Source organism: Cygnus atratus, chromosome 5 (assembly GCF_013377495.2).
Source record: "Cygnus atratus isolate AKBS03 ecotype Queensland, Australia chromosome 5, CAtr_DNAZoo_HiC_assembly, whole genome shotgun sequence".
NCBI classification, from domain to species: Eukaryota; Metazoa; Chordata; class Aves; order Anseriformes; family Anatidae; genus Cygnus; species Cygnus atratus.
The window spans coordinates 54,790,163-54,804,927 of record NC_066366.1 but is presented as its reverse complement, the minus strand read 5'-3'; the positions used below and the strand labels follow the sequence as shown (position 1 = coordinate 54,804,927).

Below are 14,765 nucleotides of genomic sequence, written 5' to 3'. Positions count from 1 at the left end.
CTAAAATTTCACAGATGTGGTAGAACTTGTTAGTTTTTGAAATGAAACCTGAAAGTATACGATGGCATCTTAAGCGGCAGTTCCACTCAAAAGCAGACTTGAGGTGTTTTATTATCCGCTGTGTGAGTGGTCTAAGAAACACGATGTTATGCTGGTTTATGTAATATGAAGCATTGTATGACATTAAACATAGCAAAAAGTTATCTAAATACTGGGGATTTGTGTACTGGCTGCAAGAAAAAGCATATGGTTGGAAGCTACTGAAGTACAGGAAAGATTAGCTAATATCAACTGACATCCGTAAATGGACTGCAAGCAAAAAATAGGCATGCCATTTATGTTGATGAGGTGGGCCATTTGTATTCATTGTTCTGACAACAAAATGCATAGTCATTAGTCTGTTACCGCTCACAGTTCCAAATAAATCCTGACTAGCTAATTAGGTAGCCTGTCGTGCTTTCTCGAGGCATGTCTCAAGGCATTTTAAGCCAGTGTAAGCTGAAAAGGATAGTTTTGTACTTTGAATTCAGGATGCAGACTGCTCAGAAGCATTACTGGTTTTGAAGTGTTCATAACATTCCCTCACTATTTGAGGTTGCGCAGTGAACTGGATCAAGGAACTGATGTCTTTGAAAATAAATAAACTAGCTTTCTGTGTTGGCAGCCTCCCCAAAGAGCGGTGCCAGAACAACTGAGAACTGCTGTGCCGTGGTGCTGAGGGCAGGGGATTGGATTACTTTGAGCTGCAGTTGCTGCCAAACTTTTTTTTTTAGTGATACTTTGACCTTGCATTCGTAAACCTTAAAATCACTCTCAGTTAACATTTAATTATAATACCCATCTCTTTGCACCAATAATTACTAACTTCACAACGTGACCCCATCATGACCTCCTTCAGTAGAAACGTAAATTGGCTTGTGCTTCCTTAAGGGGAAAAAATGGTTAAAATAACTTTATAAGATGCAATTGATATATGGTGAGGCTTCGGCTTCCCAAGAACGTTCCTTTCATAGTGTGTTTTCTATGACATCTAGACAATTGGCAATGACAAAAAATGAATTCTCATCCAAAACCCAAACACCTGAATCTGCAACTACTGGTTGTCATAATAATGGCTTTCTGAATCGACAGTACTGAAAGAATCCCAAGGTCTGCTTCTTGATAATACTGATCTGATCCAATAAAAACATTATTTTTATTAAGGAAGACTCTCTTGAAGGTTATGAAAGGTGGTTTTATGTAAAGATGCTGAGAAAACACATTACACTTGCTTCCCTGAACCGTTGCAGTTTGCTATTCGAAGTAGAGGAAATATTCTTGGAATTGGAAATGTATTATACTAGACAAAGATAAAGCAGTAAACTTTGCTTATTTCCTGTAGTGTTTGCAGTGTCTATAGCTGGTACTGCAATCTAAGAAAATTAAGATTTTGATATATTTTCATATATAACATTGTGATATATTTTCACAAAGGTCTTTTTCAGAAGAACCAGATTTGCAGTGACAAGTTATCATTTTTTCTAGCTTTTAAAAATATATTATGGAACAAAGATTTAGTGTTGGCTTGGATTGGTTTGTGGGTTTTCTTTTTGGTGTTTTTCTTTTTTTTAAGGTCGCAGTCAGAATTAGAATGACTGAATGCATAACTACAAGCCTGCAGAGTTTCCTTGGCTTGTCACTTGTGCAGACTAAATTCAAATGAATTGAGACCTCTGTTCAGTAATTTTAGATAATCTCATAAAACATCCATATATATTCATCCTGTGAAAACTACTTGTTGATGTTGACAACGGCTTTTTCTCCTTTCTTCCTTTAGACAGCCTGTTTCCGAGAAGAGAGGAACGTCTTGGTGAATGGAGATTGTCAGTGGATCACTACATTGCACTATGCCTTTCAAGATGAGAACTATTTGGTAGGTTCGATTCATCAGCAAATAAAAGCTTTATGTTATGAAAGAACTTTATTTTTGGTACAGTTAAGGGTATTGCAATAAATCAGTCTACCTCATGCCTTCCAGCAGTATTTTGGCGTTCTTGTTTTCTCCTTGAAGAAAGACTTCAGAGGACTGACTGTGACTGTAACAGAGTGAGAAAGTCATGTACTGTGGTCTATAGAAGTTTAGCTAAGCAGTCTTTTAATTAACCTACCCTTGCATAAAATGTATCATGTTTAAGTTTATATTTTTGGATAACTTTTTAAAACTTTTTTTAATAATTTTTTGCAATTAAATAATTTGAGAGATGTTAACTCTGTGAAAGTAAGAAGGATTTTTGTTTTATTGTTTATTTCTACTTTCAAAATAATGGTTTTGTTTAAAAATGGCAAAAGTAATTTAACTTTTTTTTAAAAAGCTGTGATATCTTAAAAGCCTTAGGAAACAAAAAACAGCCAATTTCATAAAAGTATTTAAATGTTTTTGAAATCAGTAGATTGGTCATCTCTCTCTGTAGTTTGAGAGATTATAGCAACCCTTTGTAAAGAAAGTAATGGCTATTATTACATGTAGTGATGATTACTGCATAACTGTTGCTCACTAGAGCTGTAACGTAGAAGCTATATTTAGCTTTGTCACAGAAGTCAGGAAAGTGCTGGTCAATGAAGTTCCTACACACTGGAATATAGTGAAACATCCAGCTTCCCTGTGGTACCTGAGGCTGCGTTAGAGAACCTGCTATTTCTGTAGCAAAGAACATAGTTGTAATGCGAAGGTTTTCAGCATCTTAATGCTTTCTAGATGGCACTATAGAGATTCTATCAAGTCATGACTATAAATAAGAAAAAAGCTTACCAATGAAAACCTTCCAAGGGGTTCAGGAATGAAACGTAAGAAAGAGTTAAATACCCAACAGTTTTCAGAGGTGCTGAAACAAAAAAAAATATTTTGATTATCATCTTACACGTAATTTCGCAATGTCAAGCACATTTTAAGCACACTGGGTCTCTGTACCCTCATTTACAGTCTATTTCCATTTAATAAATACTTTGATAGATCCTGATTTTTCAACCTTTCAAAATTTAGTTCTCTGACGCTTTCCCAGAAAGATTGCTCATAATTTCAAATTCCTTCAGAACCAAACAGCCTTCAGACTTTTATAACAATAACCTACAGCACCCTGTAATGTACTATTTCCACGTAGCATCTGAGAATGGAGCTACCTAAGAAAAAAATGTTACCTGTAGTAATAGCTAGTAATAGAAATGACAGTACAGAGAGGGATCGAGTGTTGCTAATACAATTTCATGAAAATCTGTTCCAAGTAAGCTATAGCAGTATAATATGTTTCTTTTCCCCACATTCTCAGAGGCATGGAGAACAAAGATGTGGAAGTTTCACTTGACAGCAGAATTTAGACAGCTAGCATCTAATTAAAGATCCAGAACTTAGAAAGCAACAGCTCTGTGTGGCAGCCAAAGTCAGCAGCTTGCCTGAGGTCTGGTACTGCATGTGCTGAGCTGCTGCCTTCCAATTCGGTCTGTTACTCAGCATCCACCTCGTGTAAATGTCTGGTACTAACAGATGAAGTGTATGTGCATCTCAGTCGCTCTATTGTAAATGATGCATGAAGAAAAAGTGAAGTTGACAAAACACATCAGGAAGTGGCTTTCATCCAGAAACCTGGGCTGTGGTCCAGGTTTTCTTCCATACAGTCTTAGTGGTTTATTTGTCCAGGGACTAAAAGATCTCTGTTCAGTCCTCTGCTCAGCTTGAACAAGTTTATAGCCGCATTTTTCCACATCTCAGGAGAGTGCTGTCATGTTACAGAACCTGGACAGGTTGGGCTTACTTTTTGACTTTGCTGCTTATCCTTGATCTTGTAAAATGGAACGCAAAGCTAAGAAGAAAATGAGAACAGACAACAGAGTTTGGTTTCCCAACCTGGAGTGGACATCGGTCCTCCGAAAGGGAAATCTCTAGCTTCTTTGTATCTGCTCCCAGTGATGTTTGTGCATTATAGCTCATGATTCTTAAATGCAAAACCACATAAGGTTAACCCTGAAACAGAGAGAATGTTGGTGTCTTCCCCACACCTAGGGCTTTGCACACCTAGGACTTTGCCATCCTCTTCTGGCTGCATGAAGAGAGACTTCAGAATGAGAGGGAAGATGAGATAGCAAAGCAGTAGCTGCTCTTGGAGAATCTAGAAATACTTGGGGCTGTATTCTCTCTAATGTTAGTAGAGCATTTAATGATGCAGAACTTAAATATAAGCATGAAACAAATTCAACCAAAAGTACATGTTCTGGAGTTTCATTTTCTGGTTCTGCTCCTCTAGTTTTACACATTTGGGGCAAATGTATCACATTGTAGTGTGTTCTGAATAGTCAAGTCTTAAATGACAGTGTGTTGAAATGCTAGCATGACTTTTTCTGGTTCCTAGAAAGACTTTTACAGAGACAGTTTTAGACGAGATGGATTAAGTAAGCCTTTGGTGATTCTACTGAAATAGATAGGGGGTAGGTAAGACGTAGTCCATGCATATTGTAAACATGCATGAGACCTGAAGTTCATAATCTGTCCCAGACTGAAATCTGTGAGTTTTCCTGCGCTTTACCAGAAATTCTATCAAGAGGGAAATTTTTATTTCCCAATCTCGTTCCTGAGTATTCATAAGCGTATTTAGATGCCTTTTTTTTTTTCCCCCGCTGATTTCTAACTACTCTTCCTGTTTGATACAACTTCTTTCCAGGAAGAAAAATGATATTTCTAAATGTGTCATAATACCCTTCATTTTAACCCAGTGTGAAGAGTGAAGTGCCACTGGGCAAGAAGGGGAAGATGTGGAGGATAAATAAAACTTGATTTTTGTTATAGAATAGGTTCACTGTGTTCCCCTGATCCAGGCTCCTCGTTTCACGGGTCGGTTGAGTTCTCACTGCATTACGAATGCTGTGGGAGCTGAGAAGCAGGCAATGATGTCTCTTTGACAGGCATTCTATTTCAGATCCCACAGAAGGCTCTATAAACTCTCTTAGCCTTGAATTTAAGAGAAAATAGTGTAATACAATATCCCTCTTAAAACATTTCTGGTTCCTGTCTGTAGCCTTTCCTTCCCAAACATAATTGTTGTGTGTATGCAGTGTTCCAACAAACGTTTAAAATTCCTTGTGGTGTTGTGCAATACTGGCTGGTTGGTTTCAACAAATCATGAAATTTGCCTGTCAAATTAAGCTATAATGATATGCAGAACAATATCAAAGTGTAGGCCTTTTTGAGTCACTCTTTTAAGGCACAGCATCGTAAGGAAATGGATAGTGGTGCACTTACTGTTACTTCGGATTCTATCTTCTTTATTGTGCTTCTCTGGTGGAAGAAGAATCAGTAGCAGCAACGCTAGATTCTAAGTTGTTTTCCTTTGATGAGAAAAATCAGATGACTGTTTTGGAAAGTTATTCCCAGAATAAGTAAAGTTACTCCTAAAATCATATATCAAGGGGTGGGAAGCATGGAACAAAAAGGCTCAAGACTGCTGGTACTAAATGAAGTCAATATATGCTGAGTGATGGTCTGGATTTAGGTGCATTTTGCTAGGAAATAACTGAACCTAATCCCTGTTTTGTGGTATGAAAACCAAATAGCAAGTCCAAGCCCTTTTCTTTCACTTGTTAACTGTATCTGTGTTGGTTCTTTCAATAGACAGAATAATGGTTAATTGGCCTTGGAGGCTATTTCCTTTTCCATTGAAATACAGTCACAAGAACCCAAATGTTTGATTCTTAAATTTCCTGCTGCTGTAGTGCCTCTGGCTTGTCATGAGCCTCCCTGCCACAGTGTCATGAAGCTCCTGCCAGCTCTGTTACGCATCCGTGATGTGGCATGTGCCAAGATGAGTGTTTGAGGATGGTGGTACAATAAATCCTACTTTTGGAACCTCAAGTAGTATTGAAATGGTACCAAAGCTAAAAGTAGTAATGAGATGTTTATTTTAGACTGAGCTGCATCTATCTAATGAGCGCTAATACTTTCCAGAGAAGTTTTTAGTGAAATTTTAATTAAAATAATGTTTGGAGGAAGAGTGCTTATTGTTTATTGCTTCTATAAAGAGTTTGCCTCAGCAGATGCTTATATTATAAAATATTATATGCTTAAGATAAATATCCTATGTTCAGTTGCATGCTGCTTCTCACGTTTTAACACCTGATAATAAATGTGCAAGTCAGACAAAAAGCCACTTGCATGAATTAAACTTCAAAATATTAATCCTTATTGTTTCCCATTCAAAAATGATTCTATTTTATAAGTGGTATTAAGTATTTTCTGTTCATGTTAAGTGTAATACTAATATTCTTTCACTTTTTTAACTATTGTTTTTAATTATTTTTTCTTCCCTCTGGAAATTTTTCAGTTTGTGCTGATGACCTGCATTAATTTTTGGTGGTACTGGATTTTTTTGGTAACATTGTAGTTAATACAGAGATAAACTCACCCTGATTTACTTGATTGTAGTTGCTCTCTCTCTCTATAAATTTATGATAAGGATAGAATGCTGATGTATCATTATTACTGTAATTATTAAAGGAATATGGTATGTTTTTACACTGAACAAACGTAACACAGAGGATTACTAATTTTAACTTCATTTCATATGGATAGAAAAAAATAGTGAAAAGGGTTTTTTTTTTCCTAGCAGTTAGCTGATGAACTTTATTTTTTTCCCTTAACAGCTGTGTCTCAGTACATAACTGCTTTCTTTCTCCCTTTCCAGTATCTAGTGATGGACTACTATGTTGGTGGTGACTTGCTGACGCTTCTCAGTAAGTTTGAAGACAAACTTCCTGAAGATATGGCAAGGTTCTACATTGGTGAAATGGTGCTTGCTATACATTCCATACACGAGCTGCATTATGTACACAGGTAAAGTGCCATCTCACTTGAGAAAAAAACACATTTACATCTATATTAAATTCATCTTAAAGATATTACTACAAATACAAATGGGCACCATAGCCACAGGCAAGCTACTGTGGGCACATGCTGACTACAAACTATAATGTAACTGCTATAACACTTTAAATACCAAATTCTGATGGACTGGTATTAAAAGCAGTGGTATTTATCTGACTAACCTTTTAGTAAAACTTTTAGTTTGAATCAGACTTCTTGACTTACTCTCAGTTCTCTTCATGAAATCTACCTACCATAAGGCCATGGTAACAGTGAATCTGTTTACCTCAGCTTATCCTCAAATTGATGAATTTTGTGATGAGGAGGCATGTGCCTGTCTAATTGTTTCTACAACATAGGATGCATATTCCAGATCAATACCTACAATCGTGGTAACTTAGGTTGTGTTCCGAAGCAGTTAAAAATATAACATTCCTTATTCTGAGTAAGAGAAAATGGGTCAGGCAGGTAAAGTACACTTCGTTTTTGAGTCATCTCTCGGGGTGAGTATCTCAGAAGAGCTATTAGTAGTGCAGGGGAGATGTTTGATAAATATTGTCATTTCAAGAATCTTGAACAAATGAGAATTTCTATCCTTGGTTTTGTTTTCAGATTTAGAAACTGTGTGTGATATATCAATTAGAAAGCAAAATTTTAATAATACTGGAAATCTTTGTGGTTGTATCTTCATACACTGACCTTACAGCTTAATTTCGGTAACCAAGAAGTTAGAAAATATAAAGTGTGAGAGTAGTGATGTTTTTTGTCTGTGTAAAGTCTGCTTATGGCCATACAAGCAGGTTCCTGAAGTCCCGTCTCAGGAGAAGTGGGCTTCATACTATTTACTTAGCAGGTAGATCTTGACCACCAAGTCCCTTTACCTCTTTATGCCTTAATTTCTAACTCCATAAAATACAGACAGTAATACTCCTGTGGATAAATGTGGACAATATGTGAGGATGTTAAAATGGTACAGATTTGGAGAACTTCACCAGAGGCACTATTGCACCCATTTCCGAGGAGTGGAACCTGACCAGCTGCAACTTTGCATGGGTTGAATGAATGTCTCTTGTGGCAATAGGAATGAACGGTTCCAAGGCCAAAGCATGGGATGAATGGGAGATGTATGAATGCCCAAGAAATTACTGCTTGGCAACTACAGTGGATTAGGAAAAGCATGATTGCTCTGGGGAGGATTTCAAGGACCCTTTAAAGGCTTGTATGACCTGTTAGCTGTAGATAGGAAACAGTGGGGCTCAGAGATGAGGCATTAAGCCTTTCTCAACAGAAACAGTGTTCCCTTAGGCAAGCGAGACCTGAATGCAAAACAGAAAAGCAGAGATGTGGTAGATGAGATTGGCTCATGCTTCGAAAGGCACTGTGAATGGTGTTATTTAAACAACAACAACAACAAAAAACCCTTGCATAGTTGTGTATAAGTTTTAATAGTCCTCTGCTCCTACTGAGCTCAACTCTAATTTATGGGACTATAAGGGAAATCTGTACAGGCCTTAGAACTGAAATGTGTGAAATAAATTTAACAATAGAAAATTACTAATAAGTTTATTGGGAAACTGTAGTTGAAGTGGTCTAGTTTTCTGGGTTAACAAATATTTTTCTGTCCTGTAACAAGTAAGTATGCATTTAATTTATGTTGATAGGCATACATTAACACTGATATTTTGTCGTAATACTGCTATTAGTAGCAGTATTGGTGAAGTTTCAATAATAAATTTCAAAGCATTAGCCCTTGGTTAAAAAGTAGCAATTCAATTTTGCGTTGGAAAAAATGTATCAGGATTTTTAAACATATGAGGGCCCTTTGTTAAACCCATCTTGATTTTTTTTCATGTCTGTCCAAGTGTGAAATGGTAGAATTCAGCGGCTGAAAAAGCAGACATACATTGTCAGCATCCACCTCTATGGAGCAGGGTGTTTTAGAGCATGTTTTTTTTAATCTTGTTCCTACTAATTCAAGTTTCTTCCCCTCAAATTAAGCTTAAGCTAGTGTACAATTCTAAAGTTTTTGAGCGAGTGTGCTGACATTTGGAACTTCCCATTTGAAATGAAATTCCACATTCTGTGGTGCAACAGGATTGGTGGGTTTAATGTAAAGCACATGTTCTATTTATTAATAATACACAGTATTATTGGAATATATGTGGTATCTAAAACAAAAAACACAGATTTATTGGTTTGGTTATCTTTTTTTGGCTAGCTCAGTTAATATTTCAAAATGGCATGGTGAAATGCTGGCACGTTGTGAGCTGATCCAGGGTGGTGTTGGCTAAGGAAAGGGAAGGACACTGGTGCAAGTTAGCTTGCAAGACTTGAATGTTGTCGTTCTTAGCCTGCAGAATTGGTGTGTAGCTGGGTTAGTTCTACTTTCTGCACTTGCTCATCTCTCTTCTTTTCTCAACATATTGACTTGGTGCTCTGAAAATAATGCTGGATATTTTGAGGCTATCAATTAAAAAAATATGTAGTGGGCATCAAGACTGTCATATTATTAAATTTGGATGTCTTTGTCTATCTTTTAGTTTTACTAAAAAAAAATTCCTTGTGTGAATTTGAGCACAGAGAGGTGAGAGAAAATGTAGTTGGTGGACTAAATTTAGTTTACATGCTCTAAATCTTTTTCGGCTGCCTTCTTGATATCAAAAATAATATTAAGTAATGAGCTACAATGAAATGGAAATCTTAGTTCCATGTCATGTAGTAGCTTTAGCATGCTGAATGCCATCTATAACTCGCTGTGTACATGTATGAATAGGAATGAAGTGGTTGATCCAGGAGACTTTCTCCCATTACTGTATCCTGTTGAAATGGCATTGCCGTGATCCTAGAGCTAGGGGAATTCAGTGCTTTGTAGAGTAACTTATGTATGTACACAGGATGCGAGTGTCTTTAGGTACCCATAGAAGCAAATGTGTTATGCGGTAGTATATAGAAAGATGGTCTTGAACAGCAATTGAAAAATGCCAGACAAAATTTATAGAAACAATGAAAAATCTTTCTGGATAAGAAGCTGTAAGTTAGTTATAAATCTTAGCCAAAAAAAGTCAAATTAAAAAATTGCCTTTTCTCTTCTATCTTTCTTGCCCCTCCAAAAGCATATTAGGATGTATATAATCTTGAAAGGAGGTTGATAAGGTAAACTACCTATCTGTTAGTTGTATCATTCTGCATAACTGTTCTGCTTGATTATGGGAGCAGAGCTCAGCTTTGATGAGCTGAAAATCTGATGTAATCTGAAGCTTCAATATTGCAGGCAAAGTTTTAAGTTCGTCAGGAAGAAAGGGTCAAAATAATGAGTTTGCATCAGTGGGTATCCAATGTAAAACTGTTATTTTGATGCAATCTGTACAAGTGCAGCTCATACTTTGTTTAAATTTTTCACTTTTTTCTGTTATGACAGGGACATAAAACCTGATAATGTTCTTTTGGACATGAATGGCCACATACGACTGGCAGACTTTGGGTCCTGTCTGAAAATGAGTGAAGATGGCACGGTATGTATGTAGCAAAATTAAATTGCATTGCTGGTAGTGGTACCATTTATGTGAGTTTCTGATCTTAAATCTAGTACATGTTATCAGTGTGCACCAAAGATGTGATAGATTGTAAACTTTTTGACATGTTAAAAATTGAGGGAAATGTGCAACACGTTTATATAAAACATTTTTTCACTCTTCTTGTTTTACAGGCTGCATTTAAAGTTATTCTTTGGTATGTTTTTCTGTCTTTCACCTTTTTTCCTACTACTCATTGAGTTCTCATGAGATTTTTATGAACTGTCCAAAGAGCCTGTGCTAAAAAAGGATAAGTCTGATGTTATTTATGCACTGGAATCATGGGTGACCAGGAACCTAGCAGTCATGACAGATTTAAAGTAAAAGTAATCCAAAATGAGGACATACTTTCTAAGCAGTTTATTTTACATGCCTTTTACAAAAGAAACAGCAATACTGTGGTAATTTGCCATCTTGTGTACCAGATAGGATACACACCTAAGAGTTAAATTGCTCGTGAGGTTTTCTGCTCTCCCTAGTTCGAGGTGCTTCTAGGAGTGTCAATTCTGCCAAAATAGGGCATGCGATATTCACCGGATGTGGCGCAGACTCCAGGTTTTGGTGACATTCTGCAGTCATAGAATGCCTGTTAAGGATTTACCTTATTAAAATACAGAATAAATTGGAAGGAGCCATTGTAACTCTGTTAACCCTTAGAACGTATTCCTAGAGATTACTTTTCTGCCACTGCCCTGATGGTCAAGGCTTCCCTACTACTTGGACACAAGGAAGCTAATTACCTTAATTCCTGTATTTTATCCACAGTTAGGCTATATAAGTGTTAAACCAGTTTTGAACATAGTAAAAATAGGGCACTACTTGCCCTGGAACCTTGTTTTGCTATCTTCAAATGAAACTGTAAAACTCGAGCATGGAGCTTGAACTCCCTGCTTTTTCATTTTTCATTTTAACTTCTGTCAACCAATTGCAATTTTTAAGTACAAAAATACACACACACACACACACACATATATAAAGGCAAAACATCTTCCTGTCTGTCTGCATTCCGAAAACAGCTATGACTATTTTGAGTTTTTACTGTTTGCAGAATAAAATGTACTGATGTTATGCAGAAGTGGACTGAAACGTAGTCTGTTACTTTCTGAATATCATCTTTATTTTGTTGCTGTCATTTTTTTAATAAATCTCTTCCCTTCCCAGAATAATGTACTGATGTATCTGTTTGCAAAAGTACTAGTGTATGAGTAAATGTTGCTGAGAGAACCTGAAAACTAACCAGAACGATGTTTGCCTTATTTTTAAGGTGCAGTCCTCAGTAGCAGTGGGTACACCTGACTACATCTCCCCTGAGATACTGCAAGCAATGGAGGATGGAATGGGAAAATACGGACCTGAATGTGACTGGTGGTCACTGGGTGTCTGCATGTATGAAATGCTTTATGGTGAAACGCCCTTTTATGCGGAGTCCTTAGTGGAAACATACGGGAAGATTATGAATCATGAAGTAAGAAATAAATGCATTTATCTTGATTTTAACATTTACAGAGAGACTGCTGTCACTGCAAAATACTGATGTGGGTGGTAGTTCATTGCTTTTTTCATGATGGTTTAGAACCATATCTAACCGTGTAGATTTGTTAGTTCAGTTTTTAGGAAAATTGGCATCTCTGAACTGCAGAAATCGAATTCTTTGTTAATTTGATTTTTTTTCTAAATGGTGATGATGTTCTTGAAAAATCTTAAACCATCTTCATGAAACAAAAATTGAAAACAACTCTTATGTTAGGCCCATTGAAAGTTTCTTCTGGACTGTGCAGGAGAAATGAAGTAATACATTATATACGCAGCTGTGCACATTTTGTCACTCTGCTAATCAGTACAAAAAACGGAAACAGACAAGTCAACCAGTGTGGACATGAGCTGCATGAAGAACATGAGGCCAGGGGAGAGTTGCTCAGAATAGAAGTGGCAGAAAAACATGAGCTTTTGAGCTGCATGAAGAACATGAGGTCAGGGGATTTTGTCCAAAGTCAAAGTAGTAGAAAAGCGTTGAAACTTCTGTGTGCCTTGTGAACATTAGACGGTAAGAATTAACCAGTTAATGGTGTCCTTTTGAGAGGTGTGGTAGGAGTATGTGATTTATGGACGTCCTCATCGTATCTAGCTAGAAGCTGTTGTACAGGGAGCGCTGTTGCATTTTCTTCTTCCCAGGTTGAATGTACTGGTGTTTACAATGCTGTGCTCTCATAGTGAAGCAGTGATGAAATCCTTCCTAGACATGAAATCCTTCCAGACATGAAATCCTTCCTAGAGCTGACACCCTTGCAGTAGTCAACATTAATCTCTCTTTTGCTTTAATTTCTTCAATGAACTAATTGGTGGCAAACTTTTCTGTGTTATGTTAGAAATATGTAACCAGCTTGTGGGTAACTGCTGGCTACCTAGCTGTTAACATGCTTTCAAGGAGGTTTAAAGCTGTTGTCCTGCAGATTTAATATTGCAATATCATTTGGACACAAAATCAATGTGATGTTATGTTTTTCAATGGGCATTTTAAACTTTAATTTGAATTATGCTATTTTGGACCCTAATGGTCTCATTCTGCCCTTGAAAAGATGTATTGTAAAACGTTAAATATTCTATAGTCCTTTATTGAAAAAGACAACAAACAAAAACCTTCAATATTTTAGCTTACTACTACTTCCACTATATAGTCAAGAAGTTTTCCCAATTTTATTTAGAGTAACATTATGTGTTAGTGGTAAGTACATTTTTAGATCTTCTGTTTATGATAATATAAATCTTAGTGAAATTATATTTTGATAGGAAAATTATAGTAATATTAGTAATTATATTTTCATATATAGTTGTTATATTTTGATAGGGAAAATGTATAAATTAGAAAAATACATCCTTAATCATAACAGTGTTTTGTGGGGGATTGACTAATATTGTCAGCCATTAAGAGCTGAAATAAATAAAATCTCAAGGAGTAGATCTTCAGGAGATCAGTGGATCTATGACTAAGAGAATACCAGTGAGTGTATGTCTTTATTGCATGATCTTTAATGTACTGCAGTGTGTCAAAACTTCTGTCTGTCTTCCAAAGAAGGTTTGCTTTTCATAAGAGTTACTGTACTCACAGTTAGTTTCAAACAGATCTGTATGAAAGGAATCAAGAAGTGATTACTTGGCCTCAAAATCCATTTTAAGACAACCAAGTCTGTTACTGAATGTATTGTACTGTGCTCTGCTGCTGCTCACTGGGACTGGAACAATGCCTGCCTATTCGTTTCCAGTTTTATTGGAGTGATTTAGCACTTCCTTTTTGAAATCACTGTTGAAAACTAAGGAATGGATTCTCTTTAAAATTTCTCAATTCGTTTTTTTGTAGGAAAGATTTCAGTTTCCATCCCACGTTACAGATGTATCTGAAGAAGCAAAAGATCTTATTCAGCGGCTTATCTGCAGCAGAGAACGTAGACTGGGACAGAATGGAATAGAGGATTTTAAGTCTCATGCATTTTTTGAAGGACTTAACTGGGACAACATCCGAAACCTAGAAGCACCTTATATTCCAGAAGTTAGCAGTCCATCTGACACCTCAAACTTTGATGTAGATGATGATGTTTTAAGAAATCCAGTGAGTCTTTTATTTTAATATTACTACTGCAAGTATGCAACTTTGCTGCACTGTAAGGTAGTAGAGAGAACTTAATTTCAAAATTGATGTGTGCTTTTTGTTTGTTTGTATTTTTTTAAGTAAAAGGAGCAAATAGTCTGTTAATAAGCTGTGCAAATGAAATAAGATATCTTATTATTTTATTCTAAGTTCTAAAAAGCCATGAAACAGATTCCTGAGTCTAGCAAATTTAGTTGTACTTTCTTATGGATATGCACTGTGGTACAATCTTAAAGGAACGGGTAGTATTCTTATTGCAGTTGTATTGACATGAATGGTCAAATGAAAATCCACAAGCAGGACTGCTCTGAGAAATTTCAGAAGAACGAAACCCCACTAAATTGTTGTTATTTTTATCACAACTGACCCAGTTTGTCAAGTGTTACCGTTTAGAAAAGAAGCTCACAATTTCTGAAAACCCAGAATGACAAAGGGATGAATTTTTTTATATATTTTTTTCATGTTTGGAATGACTTATTCAATGCTAAAACAAGACAAATAGCACGGTCAGTCAAAATTAAAACATTTAGGCAGGAAAAAAAAATCTCGTCTTTTTACCTTTATAAGAATTTTGGATTTATTTATTTATTTACAAGTATTTTGTTTTATTTGTTATCAAATATGAATAACGTCTGTCTTCAAATACGCATATATTCTTCATTCAGCT

The 14,765-nt window shown here is 36.2% G+C and overlaps 1 protein-coding gene across 2 annotated transcripts in view; it reads left to right on the top strand.

Annotated features, from left to right (window-relative positions):
- Positions 1–14,765, top strand: part of CDC42BPB (CDC42 binding protein kinase beta) — a 95,473-nt gene that overhangs the window by 41,520 nt on the left and 39,188 nt on the right. For both annotated transcript variants that reach the window (XM_035551417.2, XM_035551416.2), the window contains exons 4-8: positions 1,817–1,912; positions 6,705–6,853; positions 10,302–10,395; positions 11,720–11,920; positions 13,811–14,059. In XM_035551417.2, coding sequence (XP_035407310.1) covers positions 1,817–1,912; positions 6,705–6,853; positions 10,302–10,395; positions 11,720–11,920; positions 13,811–14,059 — 789 coding nt within the window. The remainder of the gene's footprint in view (positions 1–1,816; positions 1,913–6,704; positions 6,854–10,301; positions 10,396–11,719; positions 11,921–13,810; positions 14,060–14,765) is intronic.